This window comes from Thunnus albacares, chromosome 14 (genome assembly GCF_914725855.1).
Source record: "Thunnus albacares chromosome 14, fThuAlb1.1, whole genome shotgun sequence".
Lineage (NCBI taxonomy): Eukaryota > Metazoa > Chordata > Actinopteri > Scombriformes > Scombridae > Thunnus > Thunnus albacares.
Window position 1 is genome coordinate 5,511,620 of NC_058119.1, and position 27,392 is coordinate 5,539,011.

General features: G+C 42.7%; 1 protein-coding gene across 3 annotated transcripts in view; it reads right to left on the minus strand.

The window, feature by feature from the left end:
- Nucleotides 1-27,392, minus strand: part of thada (THADA armadillo repeat containing) — a 98,801-nt gene that overhangs the window by 67,451 nt on the left and 3,958 nt on the right. For all 3 annotated transcript variants that reach the window (XM_044372477.1, XM_044372478.1, XM_044372479.1), the window contains exons 10-26: nt 27,006-27,229; nt 26,086-26,810; nt 25,813-25,967; nt 25,543-25,698; nt 25,308-25,415; nt 25,033-25,156; nt 23,713-23,858; nt 23,328-23,556; nt 22,109-22,244; nt 21,801-21,937; nt 20,670-20,816; nt 19,872-20,032; nt 11,373-11,482; nt 8,301-8,433; nt 6,221-6,343; nt 5,796-5,918; nt 4,795-4,886 (exon numbers count right to left, since the gene is read on the minus strand). In XM_044372477.1, coding sequence (XP_044228412.1) covers nt 4,795-4,886; nt 5,796-5,918; nt 6,221-6,343; nt 8,301-8,433; nt 11,373-11,482; nt 19,872-20,032; nt 20,670-20,816; nt 21,801-21,937; nt 22,109-22,244; nt 23,328-23,556; nt 23,713-23,858; nt 25,033-25,156; nt 25,308-25,415; nt 25,543-25,698; nt 25,813-25,967; nt 26,086-26,810; nt 27,006-27,229 — 3,029 coding nt within the window. The remainder of the gene's footprint in view (nt 1-4,794; nt 4,887-5,795; nt 5,919-6,220; nt 6,344-8,300; nt 8,434-11,372; nt 11,483-19,871; nt 20,033-20,669; nt 20,817-21,800; nt 21,938-22,108; nt 22,245-23,327; nt 23,557-23,712; nt 23,859-25,032; nt 25,157-25,307; nt 25,416-25,542; nt 25,699-25,812; nt 25,968-26,085; nt 26,811-27,005; nt 27,230-27,392) is intronic.

Consider the following 27,392-nt stretch of genomic DNA (forward strand, 5'->3'; position numbering starts at 1 on the left):
ATGAATTTCACACTCAAATTCAGACACTCAAATAAATTCACAGACAGTAAATACAGCACTGTATAAAAATGCTGCACAAGGCATCTTCAATCGTGTAGAAATGATTGGATCTATGAATCACCATCAACAGTGAGAAAAAATCATCAGAAATACTGAGAGTTCACTTTGATTTAACTTTTTTAATTTCAGTTTATTGAATTACTTTCAGGGCCACATTGACTGCAACAGCAGGTTGATCTGTTTTTAATTAAATAGGTTCTTCTACATTATTTCCCAACCCATCTCTCAACAAAAAAATGTAGGAAAAGTGACACAACAAGGAACATAAAGAGAGGAGAAATGATGGGGAGAGTGCCAATAGTCAAATTCTGCAAAGCTCTGATAAGGAGCTGCAATGGTGCCAAATACTCTCTACTAAAACAAATCAGGCCTTTATGTTTGCTTACCCTACTACAGCTACAAATAAACACATTTGTGTGTATACACATATACCGCCATGTGCCACAGTCACGTGAGTTTGTGCTTATGTATTCACTCACTCACATACACAACTGTCAATAAAATGACAAACTTTATATTTAACACTGGCGGTCTCGCTGCTGCAACCGCCATTCAGCCTCAGGGCCAATAAAGTTTTTATTTAACTCAGCCCATCTAAATCAAGTCAATCCTAAAGGGAAGAGAGTCTGGTCTGCCAAGCACATGATTACAAGACTGGAGACACTGCATACTGCTTCAGTCACGACTGCCATTAGTTTTTGAATAACGCACACAAAAAAAAAAAAAAAACACACACACTCTCTTCTCTAGATCTGGTTTAAGTTAGCAGCGGGCACTGTCATGGTAGGGAGGAGAGTCGTGTGTGCGTTTCAGCCCCGTCAACCTGGATATGACACACTCCTCAACTCCTGTGACCTGACACACACACACATAAACACACACAAGACAACAGCACATGAGCACTGAATGACGCAACTGCAACAATCAGTGTGTAAGTGTACCAAAACATTTGATGTTCACTGTATTTATGTGCAAATACAGGATTGTGTCTATTATATAAGAGAGTGTGTGTGCTCCCCGCCCTCTGTGGCCTCTCTCTAATGAGAGTCTCTCAGTCTGACAAGACTCTGTTGCCTGGAGGACAAAGGTCAGAGGTTGTGTCGGAGCAGATTAGATGGGGTAAAAGGGGTAAGGATCACAAAGGAGGAGAGAGGAGAGGAGGAGGAGGAGGTGTAAGTGAAAAGGCCTGGTCATGTTTGTGGGCTTACAGCTGTGTGTGCACACTCACACAGGCTATGACACCTTCAAGGCAAATGGCACAGAAAGTGTGTTGAAGATTAGTTGCCACATATGTAACAGTGTGTTTGATCGCAGTCCGACTCTTTGAATAAAGAACATTTAGTACAACTCTCAAAGGCGCCTCTGTAGCATTGATTTGCACATTTCTGCATGTATAAGGGCACGTGTGGTGAAAAGCGAGGCAGGCTTGAGATAAAGCTGGAGGCTTTGGTTGGAATGCAGAGAGCAATCTTCGCTCTGTCAGCTTTGTTTACAGTTGCATTTATCTCAACGACGGTATCGGATCAACATGGATGCACGGTCACGGAGCGGAGAGGCCCGAGTCTGGGCTTAGTAGAACGATGATCCACAAGCAAACAATACGTCTGGATTTAAGTAAGTATCTAAAATACACAGCTGAAATTCCCACAGACAGCAAGAGGCTGAGTCTTTCCAAACACGCAAACACACACAATGCTGTAAATAAGCTGGTTTATGCGGGAGGGAAATGTGTATGCGCTCCAGTTTCTGTGCACCGAGGGACCCTTACACACGCACATACACACACAAAGAGCCAAATATTAGAGTGGACAAGCTGTCACAATGCATTTTCTGCTGCCAGAGATCACAACCGTAAAATCATAGTAATAACAGAGACCAGACGTACAACAGACTGTGGAAAAGACAAACTCCCGAACACACAATTATAAACGAGTTGCAGCTTTCTTGATCATACACGCACAGTTTTGTGCCAAATTTCAGGTGGATACAATGACATTTACTGGCATGCTACAACCTTCTATTAAAAAACATATCAAAAGAAACCATGTAAAAGCATTGTAAAGTCACAAAAACTCATGTAAAAATGCTCCTTTTCCTAGCCATCATCCTACTTCTCATTCATCACACCAACTCTCCCACATGCAAGTAAAAATAACCCCACAATAATAAAGAAAAGGCAGCAGACAAGAGGAGGGGGAGATAACTGAAAGCTACACAGAGGGAGGGACAGCAGACTAAAAACACGAGTGAAAACAGACAAGATAAACAGGAGTAGCCTTGGCTTGGTTAAGAGTATTCAGAGGACCTTCGGAGAATCAGCCAATAGAAACACAGTAAAGGGAACCAGACTGAGCTTCCTGGAGTAGGTCCTAAAACCCTGTGATACTTAACCCTGGATTATGAGTGAGGTAACAAATCACTTTAAGCTCAATATAGACCTCCACACAGCTATCATATTGTCCTACAGCAGAACCATGCATGCACTTTATAGTTCATATTTGCTTTAATCTGCTCTGAATAGTCAATTTTTCCTCTGATTGTATAATCAGTTTGGAAATTGATGCAGCATCCCAAGTGCTAAACTCCACCTTTCCTGTATCTAAGGTAGATTAAAAAACAGATCATAAAACATAAGTGGAAATAGCAATTTCAGTATCAGTTTCCAAGTACTTGGATGGTTGTTTGATAAGGAATGTGGAGCCGGTTATAATTTAAGACTCTTTTCCAGAAACCTCAAAAACTATCTACAATTTGTCATACAATCCCTGACAGAAAATGATTAGTTCACAGTGCAAATCAGGACCAACGGATGATAATCTTCCAACTAAAACAGAAACTGTTAAACCTCTAAACAGATTCATCGCTTGCACAGCTCCGCCTTATTTTGACTGGGTGTGAGACTGTTATAAAACATCTTAGACATAATCTGTTGGGTAAAACATCCAACAAATGAAACATCTGATCCAACATCATATTTCTGACATGACAGACAAGAAATTTAAATTTTGGATATTTAAAGGTACCCTGTGAGATTTTTGACCACTAGTAGCGCTATGGAGCAGTTGTTAAGCGTGGATATGGATGTAAACAATGTAGAGTTCAAACTTTTCCAAAAATAGGGTCTGCAAATGTATTAAATGTGTTTATCATACCTCAAGGATACACACAATGTGTTTTTGTAAGAAACAGGGAATGTAAACATAACTTTGTTTACAAAAAAACTAGACAGGGTACCTTTAAGCTACTGGCTGTAGGCTATTAGTTTTTGGTAATCTCTACACTTTAGCCCTGAAAAAAATAAGGATATCATCAACTGTGCTGTTGTTGTCCGTGACTGTGAAATTTCATGTGGCATTTTTCCACAAGGGGGGTTGGGGTCTTGCTTTAGGCTTGTTCTTGTTCTAACTAAAACTGTAAACCAAGCAACAAATAACCACAGAATCTGTTTACACACACTTCAGAATAATCACATTTAATATCTACCAGCGGGCATGTAAGTCTAAATGTCAGAGTGCCACAAACTGATAATTTGTGTGTGTTTATTGACAAAACACAACAATCTATCAGCCTTTTATTATTTCAGCTCTGACATGATTATGTGCAGTTCACTTAATATCATTTTAGTGGCTAGTCATCTATTGTATCATCAGTAAACATTTCCAGTCCTCACCAGACCAGGCTTACAGCTTTTTGCATGTAGCTTTTTTGTTTATATTGCACTATAGATGACACATATTTGCAGTACATGTCTCTGTATTATACTTGGGGCCTCAAAGATTACAGCCTACAGGTATGTCCTCTGGTACAATATTGCCCCAAGTGGTTTTTAAAGACTTTGGCCTTGTTGCCCTTCCTTAAGTCTCTCTATCCCAGCCTTCATCCAACATTACACAATATGTTTCACCAGTTGTAACCAAGACATCCCTCCCCATGATGCACCTGTCTGCTGGAGCGTGCAGTCATTTGTTGTGTGTAGTTGGCAGATAGTCTGTAGTGCAGCATTTAGAAAGATGTGTAGTATGTGTAAAATAGTTAAACATGTTGAAATTGTGTGTTTCTATTTCATTTGTCAAACATATGTCAAACTGCCCTTTTTTCTTTGCCTCCAGTGTCATTTCCCAATAGCTGGTATAGCAGCAGTGGAAAGCTGCTACACGCTTTTAACAGCAGTGGAGTTGAGTATTTCAGTCACAATGGTGTTACAACAGTGTCCCCTGGTGGTGTAAAACAACCACTGTTTATACATTTATACACGTGCTTCATTTACCTTAGTTTATGTATTCTAAATCTTTGCTTTCTTGAAAATTGTCTGACTGTTGCTGTACAACTAAAAAATATATATTTCTTATGTTCCATGCTAGAAAGTCTAGCTCAGACAGAATAATCCAGCTCTTAAAACAAGTGGAAAAAATAAGTTGAGTCAGTCGGGATAATTATAGTCAGGTACAAGATGACTTGTATTTTTTGCTATAAAACAGTTAAAACAAGTGAAGCTGAACTGGAAACAAGCTGGCTTCCCCTTGTTTGAAGGCATTTAATATATTAAATGAGGGCCACATTTGCTTGTAATTGAGAACTTTTTTGCACTAGTAATACTGACTTTAGGAACTTTTTAGCACATACATGACTGATACCCATTGATTTGTAGTAACTGCGTGCCAATATAAACACCGATACACATGACAGTAAACTTGAGCTGGTAGAGCTGTACTGGAGAGGGAAAAAGCAGCAGACCTGTTCTTTTTCGAGTGTTCATCCTTCCCTTTCTTCACTCCAAAGATCCTTGTGATCAGAGTGCTGAAGAGGAGAGTGGAGGAGTTCCTCACCTGGAAGAAAATAAGAGAGGGAGCAGAAGGGAAGACACAAAGAGGGAAAGAGGATGAAAGACAAGGTGAGAGAATATGAAAGTGTGTTTCTGCATCACAGGTGAGGGAATTAGAAAGCCAGTTTTGTACCAGTCTTACACAACAACCATGCAATAAATCCTGCCTTCATAGATATTAAGTTGAGTTTTTGCTGTAACAGGTTTTAAAGAGGCTGGGTGATATGGACAAATAGAAAAATCTTGATTTTTAATTTTTTTTTGTTCAAGCTTGGGGTTAATTCACAATTTTAAAACATTTTTCCCCTGCAAACATCATATTTTTAAGTCAGTATAGATCTCCAGTTTAGTAATCAGTTTCCACATAGATAGAGCAGAAATGTGCAGAAAATTCATCTCCTGCTGTTTGTGCTTCTTGACGTCAGCCTGATATTTGCAGACAGCAGGCAGGGACAGTCTGAACAAAGTAGAATCTGCCCACTTTTTGTCAACTCCCATGGCTCTCCCACAACTCTCATAACCACATAATATTTCATCAACGGACACAAATCAATGAGCAGTGTGCATGCGAGTCTTTTTTTGAGACTGTCCCTCTAGTAGACCTTTAAATTCACTATGAGATAACCAGAGCAGCTGGAGTTATGACAGTCCTATAAACTGCAGCAGGTGTGCATAAAGTCAAACTATTATATCGCACTTTACGGGACTGTCTTGACTTGAAATGTATAATGTAGCAAGCTAACATCTATGTTACTTTTTGGCTAAAACTAACCTTTTTTGTGTATGTTGTAATAACTAGATTTTTATGATGTAGACATTTAATACTTAAAAGTTCAAATTTACTGAATTGAGCAGATATATGTTCAAGTAGTACAAAGATAAAGAGGCAGGAAACGTGGAAGTTGAAACTCACTGCCCAGACAGGAGAGGTGAAGCCGAGTACAGCAGCCTGCATTCCATCAGAGACGAAGGGAATGATGTTTTCCCCCAGACGAGTGTCCCTGTACAGAGCCCTCAGGATGTTCAGAGCATGGACCTGTGACGAGATAACATTTAACCATCCAGATGAGATAAATCGCATTAAAGACAATGAAATCAATAAAGACTCAAGAGTAGCAGTGCCCCGCCAGAAACACTGAGGTGATCATAAAATCACAAGACAGTTTACATGGTCATGAGGACACCACTTCTGTCCACAAGTTGCCATAGACGATGCGCTGCCAACCTGACTGGGAGTTATCACTATTTGATATGCCATGAAGATTTTCACAATATGATATGACCTTCAAAAGACACTTAGAAGGATGACTCATGCATGAAGCTTCTGGGTGGTCAAACCTGAGGCACGGTGGAGCTGTCGGTGTTCCTGTCAGTGGAGGGCATGGCCAGAGCGATCAGCTCTCTCATGGTCATCTTCAGCAGACTGCAACTGGACGACTTGGGCTCAGAGGAGAGCAGAGCCTGCAGACAACAACACCAAACATCAAATGAGATATATTAGGAAGAATAGAAAGAATTAAGGAAATTAGCATGTTCATCAAAGCTCTAATTCGGATACTAGTACATGTTTCCATGCATTTTCATGTCAGACTATACTATTGTGCTGTACACTGGGTTGAGTTTGTTAATATTTTTTCCATTTACTCCATTTCCTCGCTTCCTCTAACAGAGAAAGACAGTAGTGAAGATGCACCAACAATATCCGCTGACTCCTCAAATACCTTGATGTCTGATCCTGATTCTTAATGTTATACAATTTCATATAAATATATCACAAAAAAGCCACAGCTATATGCTTACATAAGTCTGTCTATACTGATAGCTTTAGTGAATGACATCATGTGTATGCGTCAGGAGTGGGAGTGCTGGATGTTGGAGGGAGGAGGTGACAGCAATTGGCTGCTGTGTGAGAAAGGAGTTATCTTACTGTTGGAGCTGATGGGAGCCAGCTGTGTGTCTGGCCTGGGTTACGGTATGGTTAAGAGTTAGGCCTGGGAGCAATGGAGAGATGGAGAGATGAAGGTAGGGAGGAGAAGAGAAGGAGGAGGAGGAGGCACAGTCTGGCTTCTATGAACTCTTGGGCGGGGGTGGAGGTAGGTGGGAGGAAGAGGAGGGCTAGCCTGGTTCCTGTGAAGTCTGTCCCGGGTCGGTCCAGACCAGCATGAGGCGAGCGCAGGAGGCAGACTTCCCGGATCTGACTGTGTCTTTCTGTGTGAAGGAATGCAGGGCAAAGCTCCGCCAAGGTGTCGACTTCTGCCTCTCCGCAGACTTCCTCCACTTTGTCGGGCTCTCCTCCTTTATCTTATCTTCTCTGTCTCCCCATCTCCCTTCATCCACCCTTGTTTTCAACCCTCAGTCTTCTGCCTCATTATTCTCCTCTTTTCATACTTTACTACTGCAGTGGCTGCCTATTTCAGGAGGTCAAATTTAGTAGTTTTGAACCCTGGAATTATATTTAAAGCCAATTTTAAAAAAAAAACAAAATAAATCTTTTGAAAGACCACTTTTTAGACAGCCCACATGCCTGTGCACACAAACGCATGAAAAAACAGGAGAGCCGGTGATGTCAGCGGTGCAGCCGTGCGCCTCGTACCTAAAACCACATGAAAGCGCAAACCCACTCCAAAATGACTGCTATGATAAAACATGAACCCTGTCACGTCTAGTTTTAATATCAGTAATCAGAGGAAGTGGAGAAGCGAGTTGCGGCAGAAAAACAGAGTGAGTCAGTCAAGTGTTAAGGTGGGTTAGTCAGAGATTACAGCACAATAATAGAGGTGTGGGACTGGTAACTACGAAAAGGGGTCAACCAAAGGACAGCGTGTGTGTGTGTGTGCATGTATGTGTATGTGTGTACAGTGTGTGTGAGTTATGAGTGTTTATCTGAGTGTGTCAGTGAGTAAAAAAAAAAAAAAAAAAGACAGATGGATTAAAAAACCCAATGTTCTTCCAGCATGAGTGCTCCAGGGGCATGCCAAGAACTGCTGATTGCACTACATTTAGGAATAAACTGGAACACAAATACACACACACGCACATGGTTTCTATTACTAAACCTCAGACAACTTTTCCAATATTTGTTCCCCAACCCTACACCCCAACACATTCCATATCATGCCCTTAATTTGGACCGAATTCTAATCAATGTGCTCATGTTACTGTTCAGAGTTGTTTAGAATTTGTAATTTGCCAAATATGTCCTGATTTGTCTTCTTCAGAACTCATACTGGAAAGTCTAGTCGCGCATTGTACCAGTCCAGTAGACTGCAGTAGACTTTACATAAGTCTGGTGTCAGTTATGATCGCTGGTGGGAAAACGTCCAGCTACAAAAGAAGCAATGACCTGAAACTTGAAAGAAAAATCCCAAACTGTGCCTGATTGTTCTGTTAAATTCTTGCTAGCATCATGCTTACACACCTGAATATAAAAGGGGATTCCAGCGCTGCGTCGTGTGGCACACAGTTTGGACGACGGGTCGCTGGATTTGACCTCTTCAAGAACCTCCGACAGCCAGTGGGCCGGAAGCTGCTGCAGGGCCTGACTTCCACTCCTTACACACACACACAGAAAAACATAAACACGGTCATATATACAGTTACAGGGGTCTTATACACATGTTGAATCTTTCAGCTTTTACATTTTCATACACAAGTACACTTCAAACTGTGTATTTGAATGATGTACTATTATCATTTTGTGCACCCTTAGACATAATGTACAATAACTCAACTTTGAATGCAAATGTTTAACAGTTATTACAGTATTTGTATTCATTGAAGTGTATAACCATGTATTCAAACCAAGGAGGAGAATCACACTGCTCACTGTTGCATGTCTTTAACCTTTGCAAATTGTTTACAATTATTATTTGATTATAACAGCAAGATACCCCTATCAGTTCACCTGTAAGCCTCACTGAACCAGTGGGGGGAACCATCAGCGCACTACTGGTAAAGGGATTATACCCAACAACCTAACCAAGGTCACAGAGTAGCTGCAATTTTTTTTTTTTTTTTTTAATTATTATTTTTTATCATTTTTGCCTTTATTGGATAGTGGGCAGTGAAGAGGCAGACAGGAACCAAGGGGAGAGAGAGAGATGGGTATGACATGCAACAAAGGTCTCTGGCTGGAATCAAAGCAGGGACGTTGCAGTTATGTGGCATGAGCAGTAACTATTTGGCTACTGGGGGTCTTTGCTATTTTTATAACCTCTTTGACAAACTGTGGTGATGGCTCTCATGGAGTTTGCCATTGAGTGATTACTTAAGAACAACAACACATTATACTTGATTAGCTTTCAAATACTCTGAACGAGTGGCTCCACAGAAAGTGTCTAAGGGCTTCCACCTGCATCAGTCACAATGAATGTGGAGCTGTTGTCTCACGTGAACCTACTTGTGCGCGTTCCTTTAACATTACAAAAGACGTTGCTGCCCTTTCTGATTCATTTACACTGTTCTCTATGGCATCTGGTACTCCGAGCACTTTAAAACAAATGCTAAGAATATGATCAGAAGCAGGTCTGGCAAACACACACCCACAAGAAACCGCTCTGCCCTGTTCTGTAAGAAGCAGCCGTTTAACAAGAGCCACTGGAGCGAAGAGGACGAATTAAAACAATCCAGTGTGGAGGACCGAGCGAGGGCGCGGCGCACACTCCAGCGTACTCTGTCAAACACACATGGGACACACACACACACACACACACACACATCCTCATTGACAAACACACACTGTGAGGTATATGCTGTAAACAACTGGGAGATATAAATGCACATGACTAACTGGGGAAGTGTGGAACTCAGTCAGAAAGACAAAAACAGAAAGAATGGAAGGAAGAGAGAGAGAGAGAGAGAGAGAGAGAGTGGAAACACAGTGGAACACAGCGGAGCCAGATCCCAAAGGCAGAGCATCAAAAGGCTGCGGTTAAGCACCCCGCAATCAACACCCCATAACCCAGCACACAGCCTGCATACCATCCACACACTGCTCTTCCCCTCCTGAAAACACACAAACACACACACACACACACACACACTCACATCAACACAGGCCCGGAGCAGAACACAAACACGGCACAATAACACACATACTCCCGGCGCTCCTCCACACAACCACTAGAATGTCGCCCTCATTACACAACACACTAGCCTTTCGCTGGTTTCGGTACAAGAACAAAACAAGTGAGTTTGGTTTGAACTGCTCAGTCCTGGGTGGTTCAAAGTCAACACTGCTGCCACGGTTTTGTGGTTCGTCACCTGCCGCAAGGCTAAAGACATCTTCCGTAGCCAGCCGTTGAGGAAAACAGAGAGGTAACAAGAAAGTGAGAAATTCTTTCATGTTGTTCAGGATTATTACTTTTTTCCTCTTCCCCTCCGGAGAATAATGGAGGGATTATTTCCATGAATAGCGGAGGTGATGTGGAGTGTGGAGTTTAATGTTGCTCCTGGCAGCATGTCGCCACAGAGGCTCCATCTGTCTAATAATGTCCAATGTGCATGAGTAGCTTTGAAACAGAAAACTGAAATATGAATTTGGTGATATCCTCAATGATTTTTTTATAGATTTTCCCCTTGATATGATCAGAGTGTCCCATCACTAAAATGGTCTTTTGACTGAAAGTAGACCTTGTAGATTCAATTCTGTTATTGCAATAATTCTAAGTAATAACATAATTAGACTGATGTCTTAAAAGAGACAAATTATTTAATGAGAGGTATATCATCTTTCAGTTAAAGGCACAGATCAATATTTTTGCTGGTTAGCCTAGCTTAGCATAAAGACTGGAAACAGCACCTACTAATCCCTCTAAAACTGACTGATTAACACATCAAGAAAAACAAAAATGTAAAAATGACAATTTATGGCTTGAGGGGGAGTTATGTGGTTGAACTATTACTTAGTGAACGACAGTTTCCTTGCTTCCTGAAGTCATGTCATCACAGGGAGGTTGCCAGGTTTGGTACTATCATGCTTGTACAGTAGCCAAAACCAAAACCTGTGTTCATTGAGTTCAGTGTCTGGCAAGCAGCTCTATAGCAGGAGATACTTGACAGAAGCTCTGGGCGGATAGTTAAGCTGTTGTTTATCAAAAATAGTTCCAGTGTAACTCCCCCTAAAATCTCTAATTGTTGTTTTTACATTTCCGTTCATGTATGGATTCAACAAACCAGATACTAACTGTTAATTAGTCAGCTTTAGACTTGATGTGAGGTGTATTGCATTGTCATATTCTATCAGCAGGTTACATTTTTTCATGCCCATGCGTCTCTGTTGGTTGTCCAGAGGGCTCCAGATGATGAATAATATCAATTATCAAATCTTGATGTAATTACGGTATATTATATCTGAGGAGTGATGCTGAGAGAACTTGTCTTCTTGCTAATGACAAGGCAGAGTAACACTCAGCGTCATGAGGGAAGCTAATGCCCATAGTCATTCAGCAGTATTACCTTTCAGGCCTTTGCCCTGAATGTGAACACACACCTGCACAGCATGTCGGTGAGGCGTACAAAGCCCACATAAGCCAGTTCAAAGGCGCCACGATGACGGGACTGCAGGAGCTGCTGACGGAAGTACAGGCCTACACCCTCCACCTGTAACACAGAGACAGAGAGAGAATCAGCCACTCAATCGTAACAAGGGCAATAGTGCTTTCTAGGTGTGAGTGTGTGTGATATGTGTGTGTGTGTGTGTGCGTGCGTCTGGGCAGGGAGAGTATACTGTTTGACTTCAAAAACTCAATCTGATACTTTAGCCCGCAGCAGAAATGATTGTGACCCGTTACAAAGGGTCAAAATGACATAACGGCAGTCAAAAGGATTATGTGCACCTAGTGACATGCAAGGCTGAACACCCCCTGAACATTTAAAACAGTGCAGGCAGTGAGAAGTGTGTCCCTCTACACTGGTGAAATATGAGGTAGCAGAACTATCTTGCTTTCACTCTTGGAAGATGAATTTTCTGCAAACCAAAATCAGAGGCGGCTATGCTATTTGACATTTCTGCGTTTCTTTTTTAACCACAGAAGAAGCATGAGCAGATGTGCAAAGGGCAGCACTTCTACCTACCTGGTTAATATATGTCATTCATGTGGAGACTGACACATATAATAACAGGCTTTTACATTACATTACTGTATTAATCTAACAAAGACTATAATGGGTGAAATAGCTTAACAATTATTGGATGGATTGCCATGAAATCTTAAGCAGACATTCATGGTCCCCAGTGAATTTGGTGATCCCCTAACTTTTCCTCTATCAGCGACATGAGGTTGACAGTTTTGACCACTGTTGGATGCACTGACATGAACTTTGCTACACATTTGACCCACAGGATGAACTGTAATAACTGTAATAACACCCTAAACTAAGATAGTGATCAAGGTGAACACTACACCTGCTAAACATCAGCAGCGTCAATGTGAACATGTTAGCGTGCTGATGTTAGCGTCACAGAGCTGCTAGCATGGCTGTAGACACTTGCACTTGATAAATATTCTTTTGCTGTAGTACTTCCAGTATATGTATTTGATATGTACTGTATGTAGCTAAACAAACAAGGTGGAGAGTGACTCATGTTGAATTTCGCATCATCCTCTGTCCACTGGTTATATTTATGAGTTTTTTGTTAAAAGTTCAGAAAATAGTCAGCTGACATGCCGAAGTAAAAGGACTTCTTTGGATTCTTAACTAGCTAAGGCTAACTTTGTACAATCCACTGCAAAATGAACACTCCTCATGGATACATGCTTTCAGTGGGAATTCCTCTGGCGGGACAAAAAAAAAAAAAAAAGAGGAAGGCATTAAATTCTACACGTAACCACCCTTTTGGACGCTCTACTTTGTGTTTGTGTGTGAATTCTTTTGTAAGGTCAAGTAATTACATCTAAATGCATGCAATAAACTCAATATAATACAAAAACAATTACCCCTCCACCCAACCTCACCCCTGTAAATGATGTAATCCCGCTCATGGCGAATCTAATGCTGGAACACAGTGGTAAAATGCACATTTTCCCCAACCAGCTGTGTCCTTTAGATAGAAAATGCTTCATTTTCTTCCAAGAATGACTAAAAACATAACAGCAGGGTATAGCGAAGATGATTATTCACTGATGAACTGTATTACCTAATCCCTCTTTAGCCTTTTCTCTGTTTGGCAAGCAAAGTGAAGCTGGCTACACTCTTGTTTTAGAGACACCACTTAGTTTTCAGCCAGTGAGCATTGAGCATGTCAAGCGTGAGAGCGGCATGTCAGTAGCGTGACAAGTGTGTTCAAATAAGGACGCTGAGACATCCACATAATGGCCACCGTCAGTAAAACCATCCAGTTAGTAATAGTGTTAGCAACATTATTCTAACTATACACACACACACACACACACACACACACACACACACACATAACTGAGTGCCGTTTCTGTGGCAGTGTGTAAACTGGTGAGTGTGCTGCAGGTGAGGCGGCAGGGCGAGGCGGACGCAGAGCTCCACTGCCCTGTCATTAAGGCTGTGGTATCACCGCTACCACTGAGGCGGCCAGGCCCCGACTTAGTCAGGGGTGGCATGGAGGGCACAGGGAGGGGTGGCAAGGCCCTGGTGCAAAAAGCCGTGTGTGAAAAGGAAAAAAAAAAAAAAAATCCCGACAGCCGCGTGGGGGATGTGGGGTTAGACACAACATCTAAACTAACACAGACGCAGACCCACAGATGAACCAGGATTACGACAGTCATTGAAACCTTCACTGACGAACCCTAATGTAATGCATTAACGCTGGTGAATAAAAAGCAGCAGAATGTACTTAAACAGAAAAATAAATGAAAAATGTTTAAAATGGATAAACTAAAAAAGAAGTGAAGAATGAAAATGAATAAAACAAAAATGTAGGGCTTAGGCAGCCTGTTTTTGGCCACATGACTGGTCAATAAACTCAACTGACCCTGCAGACCTAAAGTGGACTAACTTAAACACCAAAGTATGGACTGAGTAAACCACAGCGGTACCAAGCCCAATGACTTATCACATTGGTGGCCAGAGTGGACTCCCAGGACAGGCCTGACCTCACCGGAGTAAAAATGGCAGCGACAGTCACTGTTAGATGGCCGTGGCTGCCGGGCCCAGACCGCTGCGGTGCTGAGCTGGGCCGAGCCGGGCCGCGGCTTCGCCTATTTAAAGCTTCCTTCCAGAAGGCTCCCGTCTGTGTAAGTGTTTAAAAGGGCCGAGCAAGCTTCCTGCGCGGGGTGGGGGGAGGGCAGGGGGTAGGGGAGGGCTTTATTTAGACGTCAACTTCCTGTTTGCAAACGTGCCCGTTTCCCAGAAAAACTTCCATGTGCGGAGAACGAAGTTTCCCAAGTCTAATTACATGTATGGCTCAGGGCCGTGACAGTGACCCAAATAGCCAACTTCTCCCTTGACAGCCGAGGGTTAGACAGCACTCTGATAATGTTTGTTGTTGTTGCTGCTCAAGCCAAATGCTGCAATCTACAGGAGGAATTATGAGGTTGTGGTTTAGAGATAGTACGGAGATTAGAAAGCCACAAAGTTATATTTCAGATTCTTCTATTACTACATATAATTAGCACATTTCATTCTTCTTCTCTTCTACAAGTCTACTGAAAACAGTTTGGCATCAGGCAAAGACTTTAACATGTGTAATATTAGCTGTACTGTTTGTAATTGTCAAGTCAAGTCAATAAATTAAGACTTGATTAAATCCAGTGCAACCATCAGAGCACCAGTGCCTTTTAAAAGCTTGTTTCTCACATGTGTCCCTGCATTAACAACTGAAACAGCAGATTATGACCTTTTTTTTTTTTTAAAATGTAAGAATCCATGTCTGGAACCTTCAGAACAACAGAGGAAATCAAGCCAGGAAACTTCTAGAAATCTAGGATCTATATCAGTACATCTTGTGTATTTATAAATTCTATTTTAACATTTTTATCTAGTAATATGATTTTTTTCTGGAAGCATGAAAAATGCAATCACCAAAACAAAATAAACCATCTATCCCTAGAGCTCAGCTTCCACCTAAGTGCCTGAAGTTCTCAAGTTTGAAAGTATGAGACTTACCTAATATCCATCTCAACCCCTGATAGTGGTGGTGACTGACAGTTACAGGAGGAACGGCTGATAAACTGCTTACAGATGAAGAATAAGCATTACGTGATCAGCAGTTTTATCCCTGGAGAGAAATGTAAAGGACAAAACCATTCCATCCATGTATTTTCATAGACTCTGTAAATCTTGATATGTACTGCTGTCATTGTCCTGTTTTCCCCAACAGGAATCAATTAAAGGAGTATCAAAATGATAATTATGTCCAAAAGAGAGTCTCTATTTCCTGAATGATTATGGGTAGGAATGTCATGGTAGTGACAGGAACTGGATAAGTAGCTTTTTACTCTCTACAGCTGTGCCTAAACTCCTATTTGCTACCTGTGCACAGTCTTTTTAGTTCTATACAGCCTAAGAAGTCTTATGCTGTGTCCAAAATTACTTCCTTATTCACTATTCCCTATAAACACTCCAGTTTATTATATTGTGGGCAGGCGATTTGCACACCTGGCAAAGGAGATCCGTATGAACAGTACATTTTTTATTCGATTGTGGGAATGTCGAAGAGCAAAATTAAAAAACAACAGCATGTGTACACTGGTATACATTGCATAAAGTAAATTGTATAGTGTGCTAGGTAGGAAGTATATAGTAATGACAGACAAAGGGTTCCTATTGTGTTAATAGCAGTGTGCGTGTGTGTATGTGGGTGTGTTTTTCTCTTAGCTACAGAGCGGCCAAACAAATGGTCTGTCTCCTCTGTGTTCCCGAAGGGCTCCAACCAATCCAGGCCGAGCCATGCCAAATAAACACCAGAGCTGTCAAACTCCAGCTAACCAGCGACTTTGGTGGTCTGTCACAAACGTACTGTGCAGTACAAGTGTGCTCACACCCAATTTTTGTAAAGCCCTGTCAGGATGTCAAACTAGCTACTCCATCCTCCTTAACCATGAAACCAATTTAAAGACTCTTCAGTCACACCTCCTTGACTCACCAACAGTAATGAATGAAATCAAACTCTTATGGTGCAAATGAAAACATTCTGCTGCTTTAATTCATCATCAGCAGAAATAAAGGAAAAGATAAAATAAAAAATAAAAAAATCAAACCATCATCATCTCTGCACATCAACAACTGCTGCTGTTGCCATGGTGCCGCCCAGTGACAGAAACATCTGCAGTGTTGCCGGGCCAACAAGGATGTAACACAGGATGCTGGCTGGAACGAGATGTGTTTTGGTCTCTTTCTCTCTCTCACACACACACACACACACACACACACACACACACACACACGCACGCACACACTAAACACATATGCCCATGCATGTCATCGCTGCGGTAGGGCAAAATGACTTTGTCCGCACAGACTTAGCCAGGCCCAACTTTCCAAACACTATTGAAATCACCCCACCGACTGTTAATGCTACACACACACTATTCATACACACACACACACATACACGCAAAAGTGTGGAACTGATGACAAGCGAATGAAAAAGAAAAAAGGATGCGGTGAGGACAGAGAGGACAGGAGTTCAGATTTTCCTCTTGTCTGTGTGCTCCTCAGCATGAGTTTGTTAAATCATCGGTTATGTAATGAGGCCCACCGCCATAGTTACCACAGAGGACAACATGGTATCCATGATATCACCGTCAATTATCTCTTCATTACGCTGTGGTGGTGACATCATTATCGAATCCATTTCAGTAGCGACAGTTAATGAGACCCTGGCTGTTTCATAGCGCCTGATATTCTGACCGGTGGGAAACACATCTCACTGTGTCCATCTGTTTTACAGGGAATACTCAATAACTCTTGGAAACTTTCATGGAACTGAACAACTAATTTACAAGCTGCGATGTGCCAAACTGAGCCCTGTGCGTGTGTTTCACAATTCAAAAACTTTCTAATACTTTCTTGCTCCACCATCAGTTAAGTTACTGGAAAATACTTTTCATCACAACTTAACTGCTGTAATCTCAAATATATCGGTTATGCAAGCATCTGGTGGTCAAAAGAAATGAAAACAAATGCTGAGGATTATTTAGTCAGTGTTATTTAGTTGCTATGATTTGGTTATTCTGCTCCGTCACATAGAATCTGCAGGTGTCATGAGCCAAATCTCAAACTTTTTCAGGCCTTTTCGATCTTTATCTGTGATTTGATGAGAAAAATAATGTGCACTTTTTAGGCAATAGTATGGGACAGTAAAGGACGGATTCTGATCAGGCAACTGATCACTTTCATTATTGATTTTCTAATTTTTTCCATTGTAGGATTAATGGTTCTAAAGGCCCTGGGCTAACGTCTTTAAATGTCTTGTTTTGTTTGGCCAACAGTCCAAAACTCACATTTATTAAATTTACAACGATATAAAGAGAAAAACAGCAACTATAAAAAGCCCGAATGGTAAAAACTATGGCCCTCGATCACACACTAAAACACACATTCAGCACATACTTACTACCTACTTTCTCTCTCTCAGGAGTGTAAATACATAGTCAACAAGCAAACACACACACATACACAAACACACACTTTACCCCCTACACTGACAAACACAGACTATGTCTGGTACCCATGTTATTATGGACGTTAACATGCTGAACCACTCAGACAACTATTCCTGTGTGAGTTTGTCTGTGTGTCAGTCTGTGTGTGTGTGTGTGTGTCGATGTGTGTGTGTGTGTGTGTGTGTGTGTGTGTGTGTGTGTGTGTGTGTGTGTGTGTTGTTCGCAGTGCTCAGTGTTTTCCTGCTGGTGGTGGAAGTGATTTGGAAAGAATGCAGTGGAAAGGGAGGGGCGTCGCGGCCGTTAAACCAGCAGGGTCGGGCCTCAAATGAAAGCGCGGCGCTAACGAGGGCGGATGCTAATTGAAGAGCCTCCCAGCATGGTGTCACAAACACACACAGACACACAAACACACACGTTCACATAATTCCCCCGCTACAGTACTTCTACACACATACAGTGAAAAAATGACACCTATTTCTATGGAATACGGAGGGTGTGGATGTAAACATCTTCTACGACTGAGTGTACACATTAGGCTGGGCAGTCATCCGTATTTTTAGATTGTCCCACCGTCATTGCATGAGATCACAAATTCCCGAATGTTCGTCTGCGTTCTCAGGAACACGCTACCACAGCTCAGCTGTTGTTGCCTGGTTAACCTTGTTAATCATCCAATTCCCATGTGACAATGAAGCAGGAAGACTGGCGAGAAGACAGAGCTGATGAGCGGTAGCAGGATATGTTGGGGAGCCCTCTGTCAGATGTGGAAAGGTACTGACACACAAAAAAACTCATTGGAGGGAGCAGAGCTTGGACTATTTTGGTATATTTTGGTTCTAAATGGAACATAACTAGTGGAATACCACAACAGGCAGATTAGGATTTTTATACAATTCATCTGACTTTCTTGCTCCCAATATTCTGATTATCAATTCAATAACGGTGGTAACTTTCCACTACATTTAAAATCAAGGTACCAAAAATACTGAGTCTGTGGCTTACCTGGACTGAATGAATGTAAATGATAGCAAAAACAAATTTTACACTGAAATTGACAAAGAAACTATATCTAATGTGGATCAATCAACTCTGGCCAATAGCTGATTCACTTAATGAGGTTAGTATCAACCCTGATAACAATCCCGTGGAGCGAAGCATACCTATTGACATGGATAAGTGATATTTTTGGACTGAAGTTGCTAATCTAGAGTAATTACTGCCATTAAATATTTGTCCATGTTTCAAACCACAAAACACCCTACTTACAAGAAATTCCAGGAAAAGACCAAAACAAAGGCATTTTCCGACTTCCCTACCCTGTTTGTAGCACTCAACCAAGCCGTTGGTTGCTAATGAAGACGAATATATGTTTTCATTTTGTAAAAAGGCTAAATAATATCCTTAGAAACATCTAGGCACTGTTGTTTTGAGTAAATGTTACTCAAACAGGAGGAAAAACTGTTTTCGTCAGGACTAAGTTCAACTACAGGTTTGGTGGACTGGCAGGTATTTACAGCAGCAAGACGTGTATGTGGAACTGACTCAAAAATAACATTAAGTGCCCTTGATCATGGTAATGAAGGAACATGTCGCCCATTTCAACAGTATGTTTATAATGGCCAAGAATGGAGTGTTATGGCACAGAGGAATTAAGCTACAGATGGCTACAGTGAGGGGATCTGGTGGCTCTGTTTAGCTTTGGGAGGCATTTTGCTGGCATGGTTTGGCTCCACTTGTCCCCTTAGAGGGAAGGGTCACTGCTAATCAATACAAAGTTGTTCTGAGTGATCACCTTTATCATATGATAAACCATTTCTATCCTGATGGGAGTGGTCTCTTCCAGGATGATGATGCCCCATTTCACAGGGCAGGAGGGGTCACTGAATGGTTTGATGAGAATGAAGATGATGTGAATCATATGCTATGACCTTCACAGTCACCAGATCTCAACCCACAACAATGGGGGATTTTGGACCGACATGTTAGACGACCACCACCATCATCAAAACACCCAATGAGGGAATATCTTTTGGAAGAATGGTGCTCATCCCTCCAGTAGAGTTCAGAGACTTGTAGGATCAATGCCAAGTCACATTGAAGCTGTTCTGGCAGCACATGGTGGTCCAACACCTTACTAAGACACTTTATGTTGGTTTTTCCTTTAATTTCTCACTCGTCAGTGTATCAGGCTTTGAATAGTAAAGTCAAAAGGCTAACAACACTTATTAATTAAACCGGTTTAGCGTCACACAGTCTGTGGTCGGGACAAGAACAATGAAAGTGACAGTTGCTCTCTGACTCTCATAATGACGCTAACGACTGCTTCAAACGCGATATGAGGTAACGGCGGTAAGAAAACGTGAGCGAGGCATGTGTGCGAGTGTGTTGTGTACGTCACGTCAGGGTTTCACCTGTTCCTCTCTGATGAGCCCGGGGTGTGTGCGTGCGTTGTCGTTGGTGTAGTGCAGAGGCAGGCTCTGACACAGCTGTCCGAGCAGCATGGCTACTTCCTTCATGCTCCGCCAGCAACATACCAGCACCATCTGGGCTGTCACCCTGTAGCCTTCACCTCCTGGAAGCAACACACACACAGTCAGACACACACACATGAAAAAAAAAAAAAACAAGGGAAAAGTTTGATCACTTCTTGAAACTCTTAATAATTTACACTGAAATATGTGTTTGTTTTGTTATGTAATGTACCACATTAAAGCTGTCTATTGAATGGAAACTAAAAACAGTCTCATAATGTGTCTACTCATTAATGTGGGTTGTTTATTTTGGGTCACAAACACTACACACAGCGAAAACACACACACACTACAGAGCCGATTAATTTTCTTTATGACTGTGAAGTTACAGTAGTTTAGATTATTATTAAATAAGTGACAGACTGTGTATTGTGTAAATATAGCTCACAAAAAAAAAATGACAAACACTGCCCCCGTCAGGACATCACTGATATAGCACCCACAATCAGTGACGACTTGAGTGGTTTTCCACAGTCTAGTAAACAATGAAAATTATACTAGTGAAATATAGACTCTTTAGCCTAATGAGGCATGGCTTGTGCACAATTTGAGAACCAAGCTTCATATTTCATATTTGTTACCCTCAGTTCACAAGTAAACACAAGAAAGAGTAAAAAACCTTGAGTATTTTTCTGCATGTTGAACAGACTGAGTGTGATATAATGATCCGTAACCCACCTGTATCTAGTGACGGTGTGTGTGTGGTCTGGGTTTGTGCGTCATCATCTCCGTCATGTGTGTCCAGCTCTCTGGCATTGTTGAAGAAATCATTGGTGTCTCTGGGCTGAATCTCCTGCAAGATCTTCTGCAGTCCTGTTGACGTATCTGTTCAAACACACAATATATAATCATATTGTCAGACTTTGTCCTGTCCCCTGTGTACATTTCTATATCTATGTTTGGATGCTTCCATCAAATTCAAATATAACTCCAAAATATTCTCTTTTTGCTACTATTGGGATATTACATGCTGCTGCAAAACTTGACACCAGGAGTGAATAATACTTTGGAAAATCTAGTATTTTTTGGCAAAGTGATTAAAATATTCCCCCAAATTTCATGGGGAATTGATTTTGATGATCAGTAAGACCTTCAGAGACATGCAGGATGGGCCTCCTGTAAGAAGCACTTCTACAAACAGATTCGTTAAGTGGCACATACAAGTGATTTAAGACAACTTGTGGTATTCACCACTTTTCTCAAACCTAAAATTTTCTCTTGGCATGCTAATTTACTGAGAAGTTCTTTTGCCTTTTTTTTTTCTTTTTTACTTCATTGCCATATTTTTTTAAGCAAGTCGTCCAGGGCGACTTCTTCTGGGCATTACCAATATCACCTAATAGGATATATTCTGTTGTTCATCCCTATGACTGTCACGTTCCCTTAAATGCCTCCTGTTTTAGTCACGCCTTGCTTTAAAAAGACATTTTTTGGCGTCTAACTTCATATCAAACCATTCCTTCTTGAATTATGTTGCAGTACGGCTCGGTGACAGTCATAGTAATATTTGTGGTCCCTCAATAGAGCTACTGACAATGCTAAATTTGTTATGTTTTCATCTGCTGATTTCCAACAGCAACGCGGTGTGAATTTTTTATTTTTTCTCTTGGGTGAGCCGTATATATGCTAATGATCAAATCTCACCTACTCCTCAAACTCACATTAGCAATTCAGGAAAAGTTGGTGCAGTTAGGAGAGTTTTCTGGCTCAGACTCGGTACATAAAAGTAAAAGGTTTAAGACAAGATTATGAAAATGTCCTTGTATGATGCCTATTGAGTGTATGCAGCACAGTCTAAACCCAGATCACCTGAGTCAGTATCCATGGGGATTAGTCCTTCTGGAGAGGAGCTCTGAACTACAGGGGAGACCACATCAGACATCCTGTAGCACATCGCAATCAGCTCCGACACCAGACACCTCCACTGCTCAGTGTGGCTCAAACTCCTAAACACAAACATAAATCAAAACACAGAGCATGTGATTATGGTCAAGACTGAATTTGATCTTCAAATACAGTGTGCTGTTGCACCAGAATCTTGGTGCCGACAGCAAATAAATGTAAATGGAAGTAGAGTGTTTGGGATGTGAATGTGTAGTTGTGGTGATTGTTCTCACTCTGTGTCTAGATGCTGCAGGACAGCAGTGATGCAGTGAGCTCTGCCGTAGAGAGGATAGGAAGCAGCTGCCTGCAAGAGAGACGACTCAGCCCTCGACACCTCCGACTGCAGACAGCGCAGCAAGAACTGAATCACTGAGCACAGGAAAACAATACAATACATATCAATAGCATATCATAGCATACTACTTATATCAGTCTAATGCATACATCTACAAGGGCTACACATCTGGGGTCTCATTTATAAAACAGTGTGTAGGATCCATACTAAAAATGTACGTGAGCACAAAAGCTGAGAATGGTGCACGCCAAAAAAATAATCAGATTTATAAAATCGTGTGTACGCATGAATGCACGTGTATTTCCCTTTATAAATCACAATCCACCTGGAAGTGTGTGCACGTGGATCATCCTTGTATCCTGCTCTCTACACGCCCACATTCAACCACAAATGGTCAATGCAAAAATATTCATGAATATTGATGTACATGTGTTTCTTTTGGCTGGACCAATCAGTCTCTCTGTCTCGAGACGCCTGACCAATCAGTGTAGAGAGTCAGCGTATCCTCTCGCTCTTCACTTGCGCTCGGGCAGCTGAAGAGGGTAGACCGCAACAGACTCGAACGGACTTTTACTGTTTTATTTCCCTGTTTTTGGACTTCTTATGTGTTATGTGTGTAACCCAAAACAACCATATACAACGTCAATAAACATTCCTGTGGATCGTAAAGTCAGACATCTCTGGTTGAGCTCTTACTGGACACCCTGCAGCCGGCCAGTTCCTAGTTAACCACTTTTAAGTAGTTTATACACCACACACACTCGATAGTTACAATAAAATAAACACTGTATTCATTTATATTTACTCCAAAATCCAGCATACAGGTGTTTCTAATTTACACAGTCCATATATGAGTGCAGATGGTGAAGATGTGGCGGTGAGGAGATTGGAGAAGGCACAGTGTGTGTGTGTGGCAGCCATCACGGTGTCTCCAGTGTGCTCTGAGTTCAATTCAATTCACCATCTGCATCGCAATTTTCCCATCTCCAAAGTGTCCATACGCAAGGGTCAGAGTTTACATACAGGTGCACACATGCTGCTGTCAAGTTTGTTTTTGTAGATCACATTTTATAGATTGCATGAGGAGTGACGCACGCCTCTTCCAGGCCCCGTTTTGTGCGTACACAACGGTTGTTAATGAGACTCCTGGATCTTACCAGCCAGAGTGTTGAGCTCCAAGGTGACGGCCTCAGAGGCCTGAGGGGGTAAGGACGTAGGCTGGAAATCGACGCCCTGCTCCTGGGCACAGTGTAGCAGTGCCTGGATCAGGTCCGGCTGGTGGAGCAGCAGGTGGAGCAGGTGGGCTGCTGTGACGCTGTCAAAGGGTTTGGTGCTGGTGCTGAGGTCCAGAGCAGCCTGAAGAACACGACGCATCCTCTCCGGCACCTAACATCACAAAGAGCACGGTGAGATCAACTGAATACCACGACAGAAGTTGATGATTGTGGAATCCAGCTACTATGCATAAAGCTAGTGTTTGGAATAATGGGCTGTTATAGTTTTTTTTTCAGTTGAGTGGCTGAGCTTGACCCTCATATTAACCTGTAGTCCCACAGCTGATGGAGGGAGCTGCCGTAGCAGCGTGGAGGCCAGTTGTTTGACTTCCAGGAAGTTGCTGGCTACACAGTAGAGGACATTCTGAGCGTGGGTGGAGGTCACAACTTCACCCAGGGCAAACCCATCAGACCCTGAGGTAAAGACAGAGGTAGAAATAAAGAAGGATGAGAGGAGACAGAGAGTGAGAAGAGGCAGGGCATATGCTCAGACAGCTAGAGTATCAGGTTAGCATCAATGTGACGAGGCTAGCCGGTGATGAAAGGTGTTTGCTCGGGTAACGACAGGAGAATGTGTTCCAGCGCTGTTAGCTGGCCACTGCAGCCGAGCATCATCACTAAAGGTGTCCTTGAGCAAAGCACTAAACTAAAAACTGCTCTGAGTGTGCTGGACACATATAACACTGTGTTCTGATCTTTATGGTGAATAGCTGTTCCGCCTGATAAGTTGCAGTATGAGGTACCCCCATGGTTCGGATGTTACAGTTAAACTTGGTGTAATTATATGTATTATCAATTTGGGTTGTCACAGTGAAGGAGCTTCCTCAGCAGTGACTCAGGGTGGCTCAACAGCGCGATATGCAGCATAGCACCTTTTTTTTGTGCAAATCAAGGTATGTTAGTCTGATTATGTGTTGGCCGAATGGAGCAGCAGTACCTGACAAACACAGAAAATACTTTAAATCATTTTGTGGCAGGAAACACTGGCCTACAGCCAAGTCCCCTTAAACCTGGGATTTATGAATGGAGTCTGGCTGCACGAGCCTTTAGATTGTATGATTGATGGAAAACTACTTTACATCGCATGTTTAATGGCAGCTCGGCTTTCACGGTGACCGTGGAGAGTTTAAACATATAACCGAGACAAAGTACTCATACAGGTGTGTTTTTAACTACCGAACATCTGCACAGACCCCCTGGTCAGCTCACTGGGCTGACCGGGTGAGACGCTTAGCATGTGAGACGCTGCACATGGCGGGTGGGATCCTCCAGAGCCACCGGACCAGGGGAGCTACCAAACATTCAATACACACGCATTGAAGTGTACAACAGGAAGGGCCTAGCAACGTGAACATAGCGCGGTTGTGGTGGTTGCTCGCCATCCACCGTGGTGGCGCAGTATTGCAATATTGCGGTTATTGCCACAGCAGTATTATCATTATCTCACAGCATTATATTTATTCCTGTATCCTTGTCAATACATATAATTAAAATATACTGTAATGATGGAAACAGTGTGTCTTTTACACAGATGTGATGCTGTGAAACTGTAAAATGTACTGATTCTGCTGCTGAGCAGTTCACATACCGGTGCTGAAGGTGAAGAGCTGGCCCAGTAGACCCAGCAGGTGGAGGGACATGAGGCATTTAGAGAAGGAAGCTCCAGGAAGCAAAACTTCCAACAGCCTCACACACAGCCAGCGCAGGAATTCCTGGATCGCACACACATTTATATAAAAGCATTTCTAAAAACAAAACTAAAAAATACAACATTGGGGGAAAAAATCCACACTAAGGCTGATTATACTTGTCGGAAACTTTGCATTCATGTGTTGTATGTGTGTGTGTGTGTGTGTGGTATACCTTGTACAGATGTAGCGTGTGTTGGTCTCTGTCTCTCTGCTCCTGCTCTCTCTCCTGGCTCCGTCTCTTCTGCAGCAGCTGAGTGCTGTCCTTCACTCTACAAAGCAACTGTGGAACAGAGCAGAACACGTGCTGATTGTACGTCACCAGCTCAACATTTCCAATGCAATGAGAAAATAAAATCCATCGAGAACCGTTTTCAAACACCAAAGATGATGTGAGGTCAATGACTGACCTTCTTCATCAGGCTGACTGTCTGCTGTCTGACACCTGGTGATTGGCTGTTGAGATTGGGTAGCAGGAAGTGGCGGATAAGGTCCATTTCCTGTGAGGTCAGAACCTCAGTGCTGCGATGGCTCTCACACACCAAGCCCAAAGCATCCATCCTTACCTGGCCAGTAAGAGATGCACAAAAACATTAAATGGGAAATAAACATACACAAAATTTATAAAAACGTACACAAGATTCACAAGTATACACACTTCAGGACACAGATGCACTCACTTGATCATGTTTGTGTACCAGTGCTTGTTGGAGCAGGGAGAGGGGCACCAGTCCTCCCCACAGACCTTCCTCTGAAGACAATACAACGCCCTGAGCCCTGGCTGCCCGCAGGCACGTCATCAGAGCCCCCAGCGCACCCCTGCTGCCTGAAGGACCTAACGAGAAAAAACACTTTAAGTGAAGAGACACCAGTAGAGCAACCAGAAGGGAAAAAAGAAAGTAGATACAGATGTAAAGGATGTAAGTGTGTTTGTTTGTGCAGACGACCTTTACCTGAGCTGCACGGCGGTGTGTCTTGCAAGGCCTGCACCATGTGTGCCAGACTGGAGGGGCTGCAGCGAAGCAGCTTGGGCAGGAAATAGTCCAGGATGTAAGTGGTCTGGTCCAGTCTAGCACGGCACAGCACCTGTAGCAAGGGGGTGACCCATGTTTGGTGCCAACGCTCCATCCAGTCCTCTGTGGCTGTCTTGCCTGCTGCGCTGGCTTCAGCAGCTAGCTGCGCCTTGTGGCTAACAAACAGCCTCTCCAGCAGGTCGCTGGCATACGGAGCCAGGGTCTGGTCACCCATCAATCCCAGGAGACATGAAGGCAGCTGTGGTTGGATCTCAAGCAGGTACCCCGCCCCATACAGCTCCACAAGGCAGCCTAATGAGCCGTACTTTCCCCTCATGTGCCACTCCAGTCGCAGCAAGCTTTGGGTGAGCTCTGTGATGTAAGGGTCCTTGGTTGGGTCAGAGGTCGACAGGTTGGTGTGCTGATGGAGGAGGAGGAGGTTGCGGAACAGGGAGCGGGTTTGGTGGCGTACTCCATCTAGTGGGTGTTCCCAGTGGGAGTAGATATGCTCCAGGAGGTGTCGCTGGAGATCAGAACCTCCACTAAGTGACTGCTGGAGGCTGGGAGGGCAGGGCTGCGTCTCCCCCTGCAGGCAGTCCAAGGCAGCTCCACTCCACAGGGTCAACACCCGAGCCACCACCATAGCTGTACTGGACTCCTTTATACTACAGCAGGGAGGATAAACAGAAACTTCTTAAATAAACCTGCAATCACAATTTCTTCCTAGCTCTAGACAACACCAGGATATTTCATTCAGAAGAACTTCTGAGACACGTTTCAATTGTGATGATTCTCCAATGAAGAAAGGATCGACATTTACAGTAGTCAGTACTGGATGGGAATTAGTTTTTTAGAAGTACCTGACATCTAAATCCAGCAGTGTGTTTGGGACCAACAGCAGCAGTTTTTCCCACTGTGGCCCTGGTAGGGCCCCCTTCCAGCTCAACATGGCCAGAGCCCCATGACACAGATACAGAGAGACACCTGGTGGGCGACTACTGGTACACAGACCCTCACACCTCTGCTTGAGCCACTGAGGGGCCGACCCCAAACCCTGCGCTGAGCCGCACAGCAAACTGCACACCTGATACACAAAAACAAAAACAAGAAGGACCAAGATACAGAAATACAGCTTAATATGACATCACTGTTTCACATTACATTGTGATTTACTGATTCAGATAAGACTGCAGCTAAATATTGATTTTACCGTACACTCATTTCAAGATGCTGCTTTGTTAGTTTAC